Source organism: Chaetodon auriga, chromosome 13 (assembly GCF_051107435.1).
Source record: "Chaetodon auriga isolate fChaAug3 chromosome 13, fChaAug3.hap1, whole genome shotgun sequence".
NCBI lineage: Eukaryota > Metazoa > Chordata > Actinopteri > Chaetodontiformes > Chaetodontidae > Chaetodon > Chaetodon auriga.
Genome location: NC_135086.1, coordinates 11,438,899 through 11,457,318, shown reverse-complemented (window position 1 = coordinate 11,457,318; position 18,420 = coordinate 11,438,899). Strand labels below are relative to the sequence as shown.

At 42.5% G+C, this 18,420-nt stretch overlaps 2 protein-coding genes across 4 annotated transcripts; one reads left to right on the top strand and one right to left on the bottom strand.

Moving 5' to 3' along the window:
• The first annotated feature begins 10 nt into the window (after window positions 1-10).
• Window positions 11-11,576, top strand: LOC143330280 (collagen alpha-2(VI) chain-like). Of its 3 annotated transcripts, none has more exons than XM_076746722.1 (29): window positions 11-145; window positions 1,145-1,197; window positions 1,585-1,743; window positions 2,504-3,114; window positions 3,231-3,251; window positions 3,367-3,432; window positions 3,530-3,583; window positions 3,679-3,723; window positions 3,808-3,834; window positions 3,922-3,948; window positions 4,068-4,112; window positions 4,210-4,263; window positions 4,502-4,564; window positions 5,274-5,336; window positions 5,422-5,475; window positions 5,578-5,613; window positions 5,701-5,763; window positions 6,345-6,407; window positions 6,690-6,752; window positions 6,874-6,936; window positions 7,028-7,078; window positions 7,156-7,254; window positions 8,701-8,763; window positions 8,863-8,898; window positions 8,996-9,041; window positions 9,126-9,278; window positions 9,919-10,374; window positions 10,464-10,502; window positions 10,585-11,576. In XM_076746722.1, the coding sequence occupies exons 3-29, from the start codon at window positions 1,590-1,592 to the stop codon at window positions 11,184-11,186; spliced, it is 3,117 nt and encodes a 1,038-aa protein (XP_076602837.1). In that variant the 5' UTR covers window positions 11-145; window positions 1,145-1,197; window positions 1,585-1,589; the 3' UTR covers window positions 11,187-11,576. The 3 variants fall into 3 exon arrangements, with proteins under 3 accessions (XP_076602837.1, XP_076602835.1, XP_076602836.1); XM_076746720.1 differs by having other exon boundaries at window positions 12-145; window positions 1,585-1,752; XM_076746721.1 differs by lacking the exon at window positions 1,145-1,197 and having other exon boundaries at window positions 52-145; window positions 1,585-1,752.
• Window positions 11,555-18,215, bottom strand: LOC143330281 (X-ray repair cross-complementing protein 5-like). Its single transcript, XM_076746723.1, has 21 exons — window positions 18,130-18,215; window positions 17,623-17,736; window positions 17,350-17,533; window positions 16,968-17,016; window positions 16,715-16,837; window positions 16,207-16,386; window positions 15,958-16,072; window positions 15,415-15,553; window positions 15,215-15,327; window positions 15,064-15,126; window positions 14,842-14,979; window positions 14,658-14,748; window positions 14,140-14,270; window positions 13,773-13,969; window positions 13,495-13,585; window positions 13,275-13,344; window positions 13,023-13,132; window positions 12,694-12,790; window positions 12,427-12,494; window positions 12,129-12,203; window positions 11,555-11,891 (listed from the first exon to the last, which is right to left on the bottom strand). Exons 1-21 carry the CDS (start codon window positions 18,142-18,144, stop codon window positions 11,877-11,879), a joined length of 2,178 nt encoding a protein of 725 aa, XP_076602838.1. The 5' UTR covers window positions 18,145-18,215; the 3' UTR covers window positions 11,555-11,876.
• Window positions 18,216-18,420: the final 205 nt, after the last annotated feature.

Below are 18,420 nucleotides of genomic sequence, written 5' to 3'. Positions count from 1 at the left end.
AGCTGACCCTCACTGAGCTCGCTGATATGGGAGCTTTCCGACTGAGATGATTATCTGTGGTTTACAGTCTGTGGAAATTGGTCGAACTTCCTGGCAGACTCGAGTCGCAGCTTTGGGCTTGTATGTTCTCCGTCCAGTCGACGCGGTGAGTCCACTTTATTTAAGCTTTTTATTAAGTTTCTTTTGTCGCAGTGTGGTGCGTAAAGCGCCCACAGATGAGCAGCTGGAAGTAACGAGCAGATAGTCTTCTTGTTATCTGTGCTCGACTTTGTTTTTGGGAGAAAAGAAGTAAGAGGAGTGAAATTAAGGCCAGTTGGTCCAAACCTTGTACTGTTACAAGATAGAATCCTGCATTCAAAACTATACTTAAATAAAAGTACATACTCAAGAGTTTTAGATTATTCCATATTGAAGTACTGGACTACACTTATTTACAACCTTGTAGCTGAGTGAGTGGAGTAAACTGTATCTCCTGTATACCAAGTAGTAGGCCTGTACTTTATTTTATAAGTACTTTCTTATTGAATGACTGTATGTTTTGGTTGTAATATATTAATATGTGAAGTAACTATAACTGTTAAATAGTGGAATAAAAAGGTCTACAGTATTTCCTTCTGAAATATAGTAGAGTAGAAGTATAAGTAGCAGAAAAAGGAAATACTCAGGTACAGAGTACCTCAAAAGTACAGTACTGATTTGTACTTGGTGACATTTAGAGCTGCAACAATTAATCGATTCGTTCTCAACTATTTTGATAATCAATCATTTTAAGTAGTTTTTAAGGGGCAAAAAGTACAAATACTCAGATTACAGCTTCTTAAATGTGAGTATTTTCTGTTTTTTTTACTCCTCCATGACAGTAAGCTGAATATCTTTGGGTTGTAGACAAGACATTTGAGACATGAACACTGATGGACGTTTTTCACCATTTTCTGACATTTTACACACCAAGCTACTAATTGATAAATCGAGAAAATAATTAACAGATTATTAAGTAGTGAAAATAATCATTAGTTGCAGGCGAGTTTCATTCCAGTCCAACTATCTTGGATTTGATTTCCTTCAACTGTGCTGTGGACTGGGGTTAAACCAGCAGCTGAATCTGACTTTTATTGGTTTGCTGTTTGTTGATGTTTGGTTACAGGGATTGTCTGCTTGTCAAGTAATCCTCACCAACCGCACATCACTTTCCTAACGGTACAGCTCTTCTCTGGATGTGATTTCCTTACACGAAACCTCATCTTGGTTCTCCTGCTGTGTTTTTCATGTCTTCTCATTCTTCACATGAAATGGTTTGTGAACCCCCGCTGTGAATTTCGCTGAACAGGTGGAATGCAACAACAAAAATTTCCATTTCAGCTACAATTTAAATATTGTCTTCTTTTTCCACACGGTGTGGTTATTCAGCGACACTGTTTAAAACAACGATAAACATTCCTAAGCTCTGTGGAGACGCCTTCTGTGAACGCTCACTTGTGTGACAGCTATTTCCTGCATCTAAAAGGAGTGTTGGAGTTAAAAGTAAGCCCTCGACAACTCTTCTATTCACTCCTCACTATCTTGTTTTTTTTTTTTCTTATGCAGGAAACATGGCGGTGATTTCAGGATTCATCTTTCTGTGCATGCTCCAAGCTGCAGTTCCTCAAGATCTGAGCCCTCGTGGACCCAGACCGATACCTGGACGAGGTGACAGTCCAGAAGCGACCCCACCTCCACTCGAGCCTTTGCCACCAGAGCCTCAAGGTTGTAAGAGTGAGTTTCATTTAATTATTGATTTTTCCTTTATTTCTATTCACTGGTGCAAGGAACATTTGTGCGTAAGTACAAGTATAAATACTGCGATATAGAAATAATCTGTTACAAGTGAAAGTGTGGTACTTGAAGTAAAATTAATCATTATGCAGAAATGATTTCTTTCTGTTTTTAGAATTACACTCATACGTAAAAGTATTTAAGAAAAAATATGTTTTAGATGGAAAATGTATAATCAGGTAAATATAAAGTACTCCATGCAGAAAATGTGACTGTAATACTGTTATATATCACTGCAATATTACTCATGCGTTAATGTGCAAGCAGTATTTTACTGTGCAAGTACTGTGTATTGTTTCTGTGTTATTTCTGTCAATCGATTAATCAATGAATTGACTAAAAACATCAGCTGTAGCTGTGCATGCTGTTGAGTAGTTTCATTGAAAATAAAGCATCTTATTTTTGTGCTCCTCATTTGTTTTGTATGCAAAAACATTAATTTGTAAACAGTAACTAAAGTCGCCAGATAAATGTAGTGGTGTAAAAAGTACAGTATTACACCCTGAGATGTAGTGGAAGAAAAAAGAAAATACTCAAGCAAAGTGAAAGTATCCTAAAATTGTGCATAAGTACAGTACTTGAGTAAATGTACTTAGTTACTTTACAGCAGTACATGTATTCTATTTAATGTGTGTCTAGAGAAACGCAGGCAGTACAGGTCCTTACACATCTGTCGATGTTCTCTCCTCAGCCGGGATAATTGAATGTCCCATCAAGCTGTTTTTCACCATCGACACCTCAGAGACCATCGCCTTGCAGGAGTCCCCACCTGGGATCCTGGTGGAAAACGTGAAGGAGTTCACCAAGATCTTTGTCCAGAGGCTGGCTGATGAGGAATACAAGGGCCAGATCCAGATCAGCTGGTCCATAGGAGGCCTGAACTTCTCCCAGACACAGTGGGTGTTCAGCCAGTTCACAACCAAGGAGAACTTCATCAGGAATCTCGGTCGGATCGTTTACAAAGGCAAAGGCACCTTCACCGACTGCGCCCTCAAAGCCATGGCCCATCAAATGACCCACCACTACTCAGGGACGAAGGCCGTCCTCTTCTCTGTGGTCATCACCGATGGGCATGTGACAGGAAGTCCATGTGGAGGGATAAAGGCGATGGCAGAGAAGGCCCGGGAGCAAGGGATCCATATTTTCTCAGTGGCAGCGTCCAGGAGCATCGATGAAATAGGGATGAGGGAGATCGCCAGCTCTCCCTCTGAACTGTACCGCGATGACTACATCGCTGTGGAGATTGTTGGCGGGCGACCGAGAATAAAGACTGATTCCATCGATCGAATCATAAAAGCCATGGTGATCTGAAATCTTTGTCCTGTCTTACAACGAATGCTTGAATTCAGATTTAAATTGCAATATCACTATCAGGCACTTTTTTTTTCACTTATTTTATTTTTTTCATTTTGTTGCAGAAATATCAAGCGTATTTAGAGGTAAGAAAAACTTTACAGATTTTTACATTTCTGCCATTAGAAATTATTCCAAATGTCAATCTTTTTATGTGTTTCTGCGTTTAATATTGTTCTGTTTTCCCTCTTGATCTTGTAGTGTTATGAGCCTAGATGCTTTGAAACTCCTGGGATCCCTGGACCAAAAGGGGGTCGCGGTCCAAAAGTGAGTATTGAAAAACAAAATCGTAGGAAATTATGTATATTTCTGCTTATACCAAAGCTGGTCTTGTTGAAATGTCAATATTCCTGCTTATTTCTAGGGCACGAAAGGAGACAGGGGATATATTGGGCCAAAAGGTGAAAAGGGTAAACAGGTAGGTGGAAAATAACACCATTACTGTATCTGCAGTTCTGTAAAAAACAATATTTTAGCATTTTAATGAGTATTAATATATTAATTATATTACAGGGTGATCCTGGCATTGAAGGTCCAATCGGACGACCTGGTCCAAAGGTTTGCTGAGACGCACTGATGATGATTTTGTGTGCTGCATGGTTAAGTTGGCTCAATAACATGTCTGTCTGTGCTCTGATATAGGGAGAGCCTGGTTTGAAAGGTGAGAAGGTGAGAGATAAACCTTTGTTAATGCATTTCTGTTCATGTGTCAAATGAAATGCCATGGGCATTAATGGCTCTGCTTTACCCCGACAGGGTGAAATCGGAGCAACTGGAGCAAAGGTACATAACAGTTTCAACGTTAAATGCTTACATAGGTATCTTCTGCATGTATCCTACAACATCCAACATGGTTTGCATACTGTAGTTTATTTTCTGTCTTCACTGATGTCCATATTCAGGGTGTGGCAGGCGTACCTGGCATGAATGGAACTGACGGTCAAAAGGTGAGTCTTCATCTGGCAAAATAAAATATGCAGCATGCCATGACTCTAATGTGTTCAGTGCACTGATCTGATGGAACTGTCTATGGGAAATCTGCAGGGGAAAATTGGACGAATTGGAGCTCCCGGTTGCAAAGGTGATCCAGGTGACAGGGTAAGTCTGTTAGTTGGACAAAATAATTTTTCACCTGTTGCTCTAAAGGTGCTGGTAATCACTGACATGAGCTGTAGCTGCTACTTTCAGATATTAAATGTGGTATTATTTTGACCAAGGTGAGATATTTTGTCTATGGTAAGATCATTATTATTATGTCTTGGAGGTTAATTGTCCAACCACATAGCTGTAAAATTTAGTTTGATGAACTGAATCATTTTGTTTTTGTGTCTAAAAGGGACCAGACGGCCACCATGGAGATGTTGGTGAAACTGGACCACGTGGTGACAAAGGAGATAAGGTCTGCAAAACCAGGACGTTTCTTTGCCCTTTAACGTACAGCCATGCTAGCAGCTTTGTGAGGCTGCGCTTTGAGCTAAACGCTAACATCAGCATGCTAACGTACTCGCAATGACACGCTGATATGCTGATAATTGCCAATTAGCACCAAAAATCGTACAGCTGAGGCTGATGGGAATCTCATTACCTTGACGGGTATTTAGCCTTAAATAGATAATGTGCAAGACTTGGCCAGAATTTAACTCATCGTAAAACACGCTTCACTGAAACAAACAGACAGAAACAAACAAACAAAACAAAAAAACTCACCTGAGCCGTCTTGGTTTGTCTCTCCTCTGTTCCAACAGTCACCAGCTCTGGTTTAGTTGACATGAAGCCTTTCCTGTCCCCGCCTGATGTGTTTTTGCTGTCCCCAGTGTGTTTGTCTGTACAGACAAATAATTCAGTCATTGTTGAGATATTTAGTCTAAACCAAAGTGGTGGACTGACTGGAGTAACACGGCGAATGTGGAGCATTCACAGTTCCCATGAAACTTGGTACCAACATACTGACTTTTGGTTTTTATCATGTATAACCAACAGATCAAAACTTTTACTGGCCTGCATGATTCATGACCGGCTGGATTGTTATTTATGGCGTCTGTAGACTTTAGACATTTCAAATGTGCATTATTTGTTGTTTTAAGTTGTGTGCTTGTTTGTTTGTTTAGGGTGACGCAGGTCTCCCTGGAAAGTCAGGACCCCTTGGCCCTCCCGGTAATGCAGGACCAAAGGTAAACTTTAAATTAAAACACAACAGAACAAACAATGTCAGAACAAACAAATAAACAATCTCAAAACTGAATCTCTGTTCCTTAGGGTGAACAAGGATATGCTGGAAATCCAGGGCCACCAGGAAACAAAGGACCTACGGTACAGAACGTTAACTTTGTCAGTTATAATTACTTCTGTTATATGCCACTTTCAGTTAATGTAGGAGAGATGAGACTGAAGTAGAACTATTTATTCTCGCAGGGTTCTCCTGGCTCACCTGGACGGAAAGGCGAAAGGGTATTTCAAACATTTTAATTAAAAAATTTATCATTTTGAGAATTTGCCCTAGTTTGTTATAAATTATCATTAATTAAACACTAACAGGGAAGGAGAGGAGGCCCTGGAACAAAGGGAGCACAAGGTCCTGACGGGCCAAAAGGAGAGAAGGTAAGTTCAATGCTCAGATAAGTCATATCGTATATACTTTAATCACTTCATTTTTTCTATTTCTATTTTTAGTTTTGTTTGTGGGGAGGGTTTGTTTCATTGGGAGCAGCTGCCTCTTTGAAAGAGTTCCCTGGAAAAGCTGCAGAAAACACATTACTACAGATTTTTATCTCAAACACGACTGAGCTTAATGTAACGTGTTACTGAAAACATGTTAAGAGGAACATGAGGGAAACAGCTGATTCTGGCGATCTGAACTTCAAATAACAAGTTATTGTGAAACCCTGACAAATCCCAGTGGATTCTGACCTTTCAAGAGATTTCAAGTTCGTGAGACAGACCCATGGCTTTCAGGTCTCTGCTGGGTTTCAGTTTTCCGGAGAAAGACCATAAACACTTCCATAGCCAGTATAATCCAGCTCTGTTGCTGTAGGGCATTTCCTACGCAGTTTCTCAGGAAAATTCTTCACATATTTCACAACAATAGAATTATTGCCTTTTGGTTACTGCTGTGTTTTGTATACATTTGTTGAAGATTAATGGTGTGGTGGGAATCCTGACACATTCATTTATTTTTCGAGGGAGAACGGGGGCCAGAGGGAGGCAGAGGTCGGTCGGGAGAAGACGGACTCAAGGGCGCAAAGGTGAGGGGATCGTGCTGTGGGTGGATTTTAGAGGGATGACTCAGCAGCTTCCTAAGAACTCAGCAAGTCTTCCTTAGACCTCCAATACTGGAGTTTGGCCCTCATGTACTGGGTGTCCTGCCAAAATAGCCTGAGCTGAGCCTGTTATCATAAGAACACATTTTACAGGGAAATTGCTTTTTTTTAAAAATTGTCTGGTCCATCAGCATGAGTAATTCTGTGTATGTGGGATGGAGTGAAGGTGACGTCCAGTAAGGATGTTTTCTCTGCTGCTATCTACAGGGAGACGAAGGACTACCAGGACCAAGGGGTCAACCAGGCGAACCAGGGGGCCCTGGAGGAAATGTGTGTCATTTATAGCATTGTAAACATCAACAGTGACTCCTCATTGTCTGAGCTTGTGTTTTGGGTGGATTCTTTAAAGTATCTGCGTGAAATAAAGGGTAGATGATCTCTGTGGTCGCAGGGCACCATGGGAAATCTTGGAGATTCTGGACCAAGGGGAGACCCTGGGCCCCCTGGACCGAAGGTGGGTAAAACTTTTCTGTTCATGACTTTGATCGTGGCATCGTGTAAAATAAGATTTGGTGACTTTTGTCCTTCATTCTCTTTTTCTAAAGGGTGACATGGGAAGACCGGGATTCAGCTATCCTGGATCGAGAGGGCCCACTGTGCGGTTTTCCGTTTACTCTCAAAATTCTTGCATGCCTTGCATACTTGAGTCTTAGGTAACACTCGTCTTTTCCAGGGAGACAGAGGTGATCCAGGTAGAAGAGGACCCAGGGGGGGCAGAGGTGAATGTGGCGCCAAAGGAGAACCTGGAGAGAAAGGAACCATTGGAGGGCCTGTAAGATTAATAACATAATGTTTGAGGTGGAAATGGAATTTGGGGTTCGTTTAGAGTAAGTGTGTTCTGGCTAGGGACCGGTGGATTGACAAGAACTGATGTGGATTGTCTTGAGTTGTTGTTGAGGTCAATTTTAAGCACTCTGTCCACCACAAATGAAGCTTCATTCACTTCAGTTGTTAATGGGATTGAGGTAGAAGTCTTAAAGATACAGTACATCAAAACCTCAGCTGACGAAACTGAAAAAAAATCTGCACTGCACGTCAGACACTGTTGGAGGTTAAGTGTCTGAAAAAACAACATGGTACACAAAATAGTATGCGTCGTGTATGAATTTACCGGCATGGACGTAAAACAACGTACTGCTGAGCACAGGGTCAGCAGTAAAGCACATTTTATCCACCTAAAAAATCTATATCGGTTTAAGTGTAGGCTATCTTTAGAATATTTTCACCACTTTACTTTGCCGTACCAGTCCTTTCCTTTGGTACGACAATTATTGAAGAGACAACAAATTTACTGTGGAGATGAGAGGACACCTTCATGAGCCAGAGGACACAGAAGAGCTTTTGCAGATGGAAAGCAAAACTTTTGTGCATTTTTTGACTGGCTTATTTGTCATATCTGATGGTTGAGTACAGCAGTGCTCTTCAGCAAGTGTCTATCTGGCTTACTTGCTGGTGGTTTTACATAATCCTCTTCAGAGAAATGATCTCTGCAGACGCAGAGTTGTCTCAATCTTGCACATTGAGCGTTGATGTCTATATTCAGTATAATATGACAATCTGATCTCGCAGCTCTCTGACCCAGTACAGTGTACGGCACACATGTTCTGGAAGTACTATGGATATGAAAATGTCGTGTCAAAGGCATGGGCTGTCTGTCGGCAAGGTAAAGCACTGAAATATTCTATATGTAGAATATATACTTTTAAACAGATAGATTTATACATATATATATATATTTTTTAGGTGGGTCTTCTGCTGGGGGGCTAAAATGCAGTTTGCTGCTGATCCCGTCCACAGCAGTACATTGTTAAGCTTGCTACACTACACACTTTATACTGCTGCTGCTGCTTCTCCAGCTGGGGGTGTGCAGACTGTCATCTACTGTGGGTAATACACTGAATATGGATCAGTAACTCACACAACCCCACTTCAAAAAAAACAAAAAAACAAACAGACCCCAAACTATCCCTCGAAGATGTTTTGTTGAGTCATTCAGAGCACCTACAGGATGTTCAGTTCTTAGGAAAAGCTCTGTAAAACAATAAAACCAATGAAAAGCATTTTTGGAACATTCTGCTTTAGTCTTCTGCAGAAAAGTGAACATCTTTGTACTATTGAGTTTAATCGGAGGCAGAAACCCGAAAGAAAAATACGACTTCAATAGAAGAGCAATATTATGCACAGAAGTCACTCCCACTGAAAAATGTTTTATACATAGGGGGAACCAGGTCAGTCGGGTGAGCCAGGAGAGAGAGGACCCAGAGGGGACCCTGGATCTGATGTAAGCAACAGCGCAGGCACTCAAATAATGACTTGACCATGCATGCAAATTCAAGATCCAATTGCATTAATCTGTGTGTGTGTGTGTGTGTGTGTGCAGGGGGATCCAGGACCAGTGGGCGATCCCGGGCTCACTGTGAGTTGTCTTTAAAAAGCATTACAGTTTTGGAAATACTATATTAATTAAATTTCCGTGGTAGTATTACTTCTAACCTGCATACCTGTCACTGCAGGACTGTGATGTCATGACTTACATCAGGGAGACGTGTGGTTGTTGTGGTGAGCAAAATATCACCGATCAAACACAGCTCCATTCTTCAGTGTCTGTGAACGTACTGACCCTGTTGTTGTCTTTCGTTCCAGACTGTGAGAAGCGCTGCGGAGCTCTGGACATTGTATTTGTCATTGATAGCTCAGAGAGCGTCGGGCTGACAAACTTCACCTTGGAGAAGAACTTTGTTATCAACACCATCAACAGGCTGGGATCAATGGCCGAAGACCCTGCGTCACCAACCGGTACAGCTGAGCAAAAACACAGCACAGATGTCCCTGTAAATCCTTTCGCAGACAGTTTCAAGTGACAAGAAGTAGAGGTTGCCATAAAAGATTAGCCATTTCCAATGAGTGAATCACTTAATCCAGCATTGAATATACAGTTACAGCCAAAAATATTTGGACGGGGCCCCATTTACGCAACGCACTCATTAACACTGACTGTACAGTAACAACAAAGCACAGATAGTCAGTGTTGCATATTTTTTCTGTTACCAGTTAATAATTCAACTGCATCCTGTAATCAGTGTCGCATTCAAACTACTATGAACACAAAGCTAAAACATCCAAAATGTTCGGAGTCTATGAAAAACAAGTACATGCTTGTTTCATTCATTACAAAAAATCACGGACTGTAGTTCCACATATAACATCCTGCTGCCATTAATACTACACAGTACCGCCTGCATTGACAGAAACTGATCCTCAACAAATGCACAGCAACATCTGCTAAAAAAAAAAAACAGGATAAGGAATTCATCAAGAAACACATTTTTGGTTTTGGTGTTTTCATGAGATTTTCCAGTTATAACCTGAGAACCACCAGGCTTATCTGAACTCACAAATTTGGGAATACACTACCTGACATGTCTGCCTCTTCTAGGAACAAGGGTCGGAGTTGTACAGTTCAGTCACAACGGGACCTTTGAGGCCATTCGTCTCGATGACCCGAACATAAACTCCATGTCTGCCTTCAAAACGGCAGTGAAGAACCTGCAGTGGATTGCCGGGGGCACCTTCACACCCTCAGCCCTCAAATTCGCTTACGATCACCTCATCAGGGACAGCAAGAGAGCCCGAGCCAGTGTGTCCGTGGTGGTGATCACAGACGGCCGCTTTGACCCGCGAGACGACGAGGATCTGCTCAAGTACCTTTGTGACGATGACAACGTGGTGGTGAACGCCATTGGGGTTGGTGATATGTTTAAAAAGGAGCAGGATGACGAGATCCTGGGGTCGATAGCGTGTGGGAAGAAGGAACGTGTCACTGAGATGAAGCGTTACGTTGACTTGGTGGCTGATGACTTCATAGAAACGATGGAGACTGTCCTCTGTCCTGGTAAGCCTGTGCCAGCACACACAGCAGGATGACTGTACTGGTTCTCCAGGCCATTTGTCTAACCTATGTCCATCTGATTTCTCTTCCAGAGCCGGTGATTGTGTGCCCTGATCTCCCCTGTAAAAGTGGTAGGTGCTTTTCTTGGTTAGATTATTTGTTTGATGTCATAAGAGTGCAGCTCAGTGAGTGATTTGTTTTATTTCATTACAGAACCTGATGTAGCTCCATGTGTCCAGCGGCCGGTGGATTTGGTATTTCTTCTCGATGGCTCAGAGCGCCTCGGGTTGAACAACTTCCGGCACGTTCGTGAATTTGTGCAGAAGGTGGCAGACAGACTGGGACTGGCCCGGAGCAGGACCGATCGCATGAGAGCCCGCTTGGCACTGATAGAGTTCGGCAAGGAGAACGAGAACCACGTGGCCTTCCCTCTCACGCACAACCCCGTCGTCATCTCTGAAGGTATAGCTGGCTTGCCTTATCTGGATTCTTCTTCGAGCGTGGGGCCTGCCATCATCCACACCATCGACAACATCTTGGGCAGAGGAAATGTTCGCCAGACGAGACGCAACGCAGAAATTTCATTCGTTTTCATCACAGATGGCGTCACTGACAACAAAAACCTGGAGGAGGCGGTTAGTGCCATGCGCGGGGCACAGGCCGTCACCACGGTGATAGCCACAGGAAGTGACGTTGATGAAGAAGTCCTAACAAAGCTGGCCATGGGCGACCGGGATGCCATCTTTAGAGTAAATGACGTCTCTGGTCTGTCCAGATCCCGTTTGTTTGACCGTTTCATCCAGTGGATATGTTGAAGAGACTCCACATGGACGTGAATATCATACTGGTGCTACTGCTGTTAATCTAGCATTTTAAACATGAGATACTGGTTTACTATAATTCTACTGTGCACTGTGCAGCTCATGAATGACATCACAACATTGTGCTTTTCTATATTTGTCAGGAGAACTGTATTCATCTTCCATATTTTGTTACACAAAAACATAGTACAAGTCACTCCACCGCTAAGCTTTACTGATGTCAGATAATAAACCTGCAGTTTGTTGGACACTGCAATGCTGTCTTCTCTGAAGTCACACAGGGTTTCTAGTGCACATAAATCTTTAGATTTAAAGAACTCACTGTATTCAGCATTACTGAAAATGACCAGGAAATTAGAACAAGGTTCACAAAAATAAAAAACATTGACATTTCAAACAAACACATTTAAAGCCCTCATATACAGTACTTGCAGTGTTTTTGTGGATTCTATAGAAAAGAATAATCTTGTATACAGTACTAGTGTAAACACAAGATAAATCAAACATTGCTCTGTGGAGTATGCGTGTATGCGTACTGAGAATCACCAGTTACAAGTATCAGGGGTCTCCAAGTGGGAGGCAGAACAATGGACGGCTGAATTGGTTTGGTCTGGCCGGGCTGAATGATCGCATTCTTTTCATTTCTCTGCATGTCCACTGCAGACCCTCCCATTGCCTCCCTTCTTACATCATGTCCAGCTGCACAGGAAGAGAAAAAAAAAAGATGTAAGACGAGGGAGTTTATATGAAAGGTCTCATTAGCCCAAGCACATCATCAGACACATGCACACGCACACACAATGAGGCCCATCCTACAAATATACAGGAAATGGCTTGAACACAAGTCTGAGGCACATCAGTTAAATATTTAAAACCTGCAAAGTGGAGCCACAGGAAGAAAAAAAAAAACAAAAAAACAATTACAGACGCACATACCAGGTCATCAACATCTCCAGTATCTTCAGCTGGTGGTGCAGCCGTCTCCTCTTTTTTCTCCTCGGCAGCCAGAAACTGAGGACAAAACAGATTTCGATCAGTGTGAGCACAGTCTCAAGATCACAGCTCACACTGGTTTACATACAGGCACAATAAACTTTATTTATAAAGCACAATTTATGCATTAAATGTAACACAAACTGCTTGACGTAAAAGCACATAATCATAACATTAATGATAAAACTTAAAAGCAGGATAACATGAACTAAAACCATCAGGTATTAAAAAAATAAGTCACCTGATTAGCCTCATTTTTGGATATGGTGCTTCCTTCAACCTCGTCCTTACTGATCAGAGTTATGGCATCTGTCAATCAAACAGCACGAATCAAGTCCACAAACGCTGACTTGTGATTCAGGTCACGGTACATTATAAAGCATCAGTCAGCTCCCATTTGTGTGTTATTTACATATTTTGCACTCAGTTATGTAGAAATGTAATCTCATCTCAAGGGAGGAATGATGTGAGAAATCCTGCAGCCCTGAGTTAATAAGGCTTAACAAACCTTGAACAAGCAGGTCCCAGAAAACCTCTAACCGTCTGTTTGGGATGCTTCTTTTCAGGGACTGGAGGTAGCTATTGTACAGATCAGCATTCCCCAGCTGGAAAATGAAAGATAAGACACATTCACAATCCATTTATGAGTCTCCTAAAAGCTCACAGCTACATACTCACACAAGAACTGGCCTCGGTTCAAGTCTGGAGAAATGAAACAGTTGACTCATAATCTCCACGGTAAAGCCAAAAGTATGTGTTCTGATATCTTAAGATGGAGAAAGAAACCCCCACATCATCATGCATTTCCCAAACGGAAGATAGCGGATGTTTATTTACCTTAACAGACTGCTCTCTAAAAGCCTGGATACAGGTGATGCTTTTCATGTAGTAGTGTGTGTTCTTGTTGCTAAGCAACTGCTCTATCCTGTGAGTCAGTTGCTGACAGACTGGAAAGGACACCGGGGTCACCGCATCCAAACAAAGAGATAAACACAATTACCAGGACTGAACATGAGCGGTGATGGTTTATAAGACAACCTGCTGAAATGTTTATCAGGCCAGCTCGCCAGAAGAAAAACTGGACCTCACCCTCTCCGAACGGAAGAGTCTTCAGCTTGATCAGAGTGCGGAAGTCTCGGGCTGGATCCACACTTCCCACCTGGTGAAGTGTTTAAAAACAGTGAAATGGAAATTTTAAAGTATGCCTGTTCAAACGAGTGGTGAAGTTATTTATTAGGAATCACTGATGTTTATGGAAAGCGGATATTTCTCTAGGATTATTACACCGTCCAGGTCTGCTAACTCTCACCGAAGTAACAGAGCCTTCAGCAATGTCAGCCAGGTTAAAATCCTCCTCTTCTTCATCTCCTTTTGCCTTTTTGGCATCTGGCTCCTCAGCGCTGTAAATGGCAAAAGGGGGTCAGGATAATGAAAACAATATATTCTTAAAATCAGTGAAGCCCCCGTGCACACACACCACGGACACTTACAAAACACCACTGTAAAATTTTAAGAAATAAATTACATTGCAATGCTTTCATACAATTTTCTGCATGAAGACCCAGCAGCACACCGAATCGAACTTACTCTTTGCCAAAAATCTGAGCACTAGTCTTCAGTTTCTTTTTCTTCTCCACTTCTGTGAGAGGAAACTTGCTCTTCAACTCCTCTAGTGGAGCCTGGCAACGTTCGTTAATGACATCAGGGCGCTCAAGAGCAGCCTTCAGCCATGGCTCCATGGGGGGAAGAGGGGTGCCGGGGCTGACTGCCCGATGGTGCAGACACTGAAAGAAAGGTTGGGTTGAGAAAGAAACGCTGGTTGAATATCAACAGCCTGAGTGAAACCTCTTCTTCCCCTCGTGTTACTTATCTGAAAGTTACACTCTCGTCTGCCTCAGCTCAGAATAAGTAACACTGGTGCTGTATCTCTGAAATACAAAGTGGACTGCAGTACCTGGAAGAGCCTCTGGAAGGCAGGGTTGGGAATGTGGTGGACCTTGAACATGTCCTTTTGTCCTGCATTATCATCGTCCTCTACCAACATCATGGAGTCAATGAGAGAGTCCACAGCAGACAGCTGGGTGTCTGGAGGAATCACAAAACACAAAGTCCAGTCCTCCATCTCTCACTGAAGTCCTCCAACTTATTTTTCTCTTGAAGTACAAACAGTGGCGGTTAATGTCGATGATGCACGATGTGTGTACTAACTGTGTGCATGGAACCTGTTAAAATATAGGCACATTTTACTTTCTGCACGTGAAGGTAGCAACAGTGTTATGTTTGCACCTGCAGGTCTACATACTGTAGCGGCTGCTGTGATAATGAGCAGACCTCTGTGGAGAATCCGCAGTCAGTTTAACACGAATGTGTGAGCTTGCGAGTTAGTTACAAGTCAGTTCCTTGAAGTGTTTTGGGTCTGAAAATAACTTGCATCAAACTTGGAATAAGCCTGAGATGCAACAGAAACAATACCTGACGGAGTGAACTTTTTGTTGTTTTCAAGAGAAGGGAATGTAAACTGTCTGAGGTCTTCCATGAAGGGCAGCTGGACGTACATCAGACACTTTTGAGGATGAGAGACAGACCATTAGCTCTGTGCTATTTGACACAAATTCAGTGAATACACTTGAACACATTCAGGAGTCTGTAATCTCACCTCATAGTCCTGTTTGATGCACGGGAACGCTGCTCCTACTTGAGGGTTGCTGCGCCGGTCATAGGCATAGCGTACAATGGCCACCATTTGGAGTTCGTCGAGCGCTTGGATGAGGGCGGACAGTGCAACTCCTGCATGCTGCTCAGACAGAAAGGTAGAAACTGAAACAGGTCAGTACCAACATGTGGTCAGCCGCAACGCAGCAGTTCTCTCCATTCTCACCTCATCATCCCTGGCAGAAAAAATCTTGATGACTTGAGTCCCCATGAACTGATGGCGACTCACCTGCAGGTTAACAGAGAGTCAGTGAATATAGTTAGCAGCTCACGTTTACGCTACGTTTATATTATCTAAACACGTTGACAGTGAATACCATGGTCTGTTTGGCGAAGCCCAGAACAGCAAAGCACTTCCCATCGTGCTTGTATTTCATCTGCTCTTGATCTACTTTGGAGAAAGGAACAATGTCGCTTCCATAACGAAAACCTGTGAGCAAAAAAGATAAGTGATAATTTTTAATAAGTGATAAGTACAACAACATTTATCAATCTGAGTTCGAAACAACTTTCCTACCTTGGATGGTATCGTCCTTCTGCACCTCTGTCTCATTGTCATCATTCAGACAGTAGACAGTTTCTCTCTTCACGTCCTCTTTCTGGTTGGTTTGAGCGTCGACAGTCATCCACATTTTCTTCAGTCTCTCTTCTGTCACCTGGAACACACGGTGAGCAGTGTTTGTGGATGAGAAAGCATTTGGCCTCGCTGGCTGTTACTGAGGAGCTGTCATCTTTATATTTACATGGCACAAAGGTAAAGTGAAACCAGTACAACAATACTAATGCAATATAACTTTGAGTTATACACACACATGATTTTTTATTATTTTATTCCAAGTAAACAAAACATACACCTCATCATGAAACAGTCAGCAGTGGCCAATGTGTAGAATTGTTTTTTGCCACAAGGGGTCACTAATTGACCAGAGTAAAGACCAAGGACAAGCAACAGCAGGAGCAGCAGTGACAACATTATATAAAGAACAGCACTCCATTTGTCAGACATGACAGAACTCTGTGTAATGAGTTGCGGTGTATATGTACTTCAAGGTAAACTCACTGCTTTGTAACCAACAATACGGATGGACAGACAGCTGCCGATGGTCAGCTGGCAGGGCCAGGCCATGGGTCTCCTCTCGATTCGCTTGAACATACACAGCTGCTCAACTGCATTCCTACAGCATGAGTGAAGCACATGGAAAGCCAAGTCATACGACATCATCCAATAAGAGCACTACAGAGAGAAAAAGATACAGAAGAAAGAAGAGAGAGATGAGAAATATCCAGTGTTTAATAAGAGTCCTCCAACCTGAAGGTGTAAATTTCATCCAGGCCGTTCTCCTCATCCAGGCTCAGCATGATGTGTTTCACCATGTCCAGGCCTGCCTTCTGTTCCCTGGACAGACCTTTGCCCATGCCCGGATGGCCCGGGCCTCTCCTGTCAGTATCCCCTCCTCCCTCTTCATTGTCCTCCGCAGGGAAAGGCAAACTGAAAATGCATGAGGAAGGTTTGATCAGAATGCCTATTTCCAGGGTGACTTCTAATACAATATTATAACAATGAAGAAAAGAGATGTTTTGCGTATAGTATATGCTAAAATTAAAAAAAATTGCGTGTCATACTAATTCACTGAGTTCAGAGCAGCAGACAGGGCAACAATGCACACAGCTGGAGGGACTGTTATTAGTGCTGGCTGCCACTGATGTGACCAATACAAAACATATTTTTGTGCATCACGGCCTGTGCATGGGCAAGCACATTTGTATTGATTATATTTGCTTTAAAATCACTGTGGGTGAAAGTGTTTGAACCTTACAAAAACTGCAGGATGATGCCCGCTTGTTTCATGTTTTCAATAATAACGTCCAGGTGCTCCGGACTGGCCTGCGAGTTGAGGTCAGTGAGGAGGGCAATGATTAGACGATCAAACTTCTTCCCCCTGAAAAAAAAAAAAACAGCGTCACACCACTGGAAAAGCTATAATCCCACCAGCAAAATTAACTGCATGAACAAGTTTGTTTTCGCTGGTAACAGTGAGAATTAAATACGCGATAAGAGCAGCTTCTTACTTTGTTTCTGACTGAAGGAGGTCCATGCAGACAACGAGAGCATCCATCCCTGTTGACCAGGAGTTCAGGAGGAAACAGATTCTCACACATTCTGTACACAAACAGGATCAGTCTTTACCTCGCAACTCTCACACAACTGTCTGCTTCATTATACATTAAAAGCAGTGAAATCAACCTGTAGACAAACAGGAGAGCCCACTTTATATAATCAAAACCGATACAATAGATCATCTAGATCCTTTGAGGGGATCTAATTTCACAATCATTAAGTTTGAGCAATTTACAAAATAATTGTAATAATAATAATAATTGTCCTCGGCCTTCGTCTCCTTTTATCTGACTTATCCGGTTTTATTTTTTCTTTTGTAAAGCAAAAGGATACAATCAGCCTGCTGACTCTCTGGATGGATCTGATTCTCTATTTCCTCCAGAAGCTCAAAATCAGGCATCATCAGGTGACGATGCACGGTGATGTTCTGGTACTGGCCATCCTGGTCCAGTTGGTTCTTGGTGGAGTCGGTGCCAAACAGAACTAAAGCGAGCTCATCCTTGGTCTCTGCAAAAACCTGTCAAAAGACCACAGGTACTTTCAGTGTAGACCCCCTGGTAGAGTTTGTTCGTTTCTTGTTTCTGTAAACGTGCAGGGGAAATTTACCTGGCGCTGGACAAACTTCTGGATGACTTTTTTGGCAAGTTCAAAGTGAGGCTCCTCACCCGGCGCGGAGTTGGACATGGAGAAACCAACATCCATGCACAGCACCAATGCGGACTACGGAAAACATTACACTTAACATCAAGGCGTCATTGAGAACTGCGTTGAGCACAGACACAGACAAGACAGCTTTTCCACTTTTCAGACGACGTACTGAAGGAATATTGAATTGAATATTGAATGAATTAGCCCACGTTGTCAAAACCAGCGCAGGTTGAGCTTTGTACACAATGAATGGGGGCGTGACGGCGTTTGCTTCAGTGCCAACATGTCTCAACATGTCGCTAATGTTGGACGTCTGAAACTCAGTGAACGAGTCTCTAACATTTGGAATTTGTTTCTAACGTGGAATTTATTTCTAACGCCCCGTGAAAACAACGAACATTATCTAACAAAGCTGTACACGAGAGTAATTCATTTATTTCCGAAATGTAAGACAGAGTAACTTACTTTAGAACCTGCCATCTTCTTCTTTCCCTCTTCCAGTAACTGTGTGTCACTCTGTTATGGCTCCGGAGAGAAACTGTGAACATCAGGAAGTAGTGACACTTGTTCCGCGGTTCTCTTATGCGATCTATTTCTCTTGGTTGCTCACTGAAAGTTAGGACATAGCCATTTAACGAACAAACTGGACCCCAGAAAAAGAAAAAGCTGTGATAGTGTTATTCGTGGTGTCTCTTGAGCTTGAGACGAGTCAGTGCAATGAAGTGCAGTGGTCAGATGTAGGTCAAACGCCTTCCA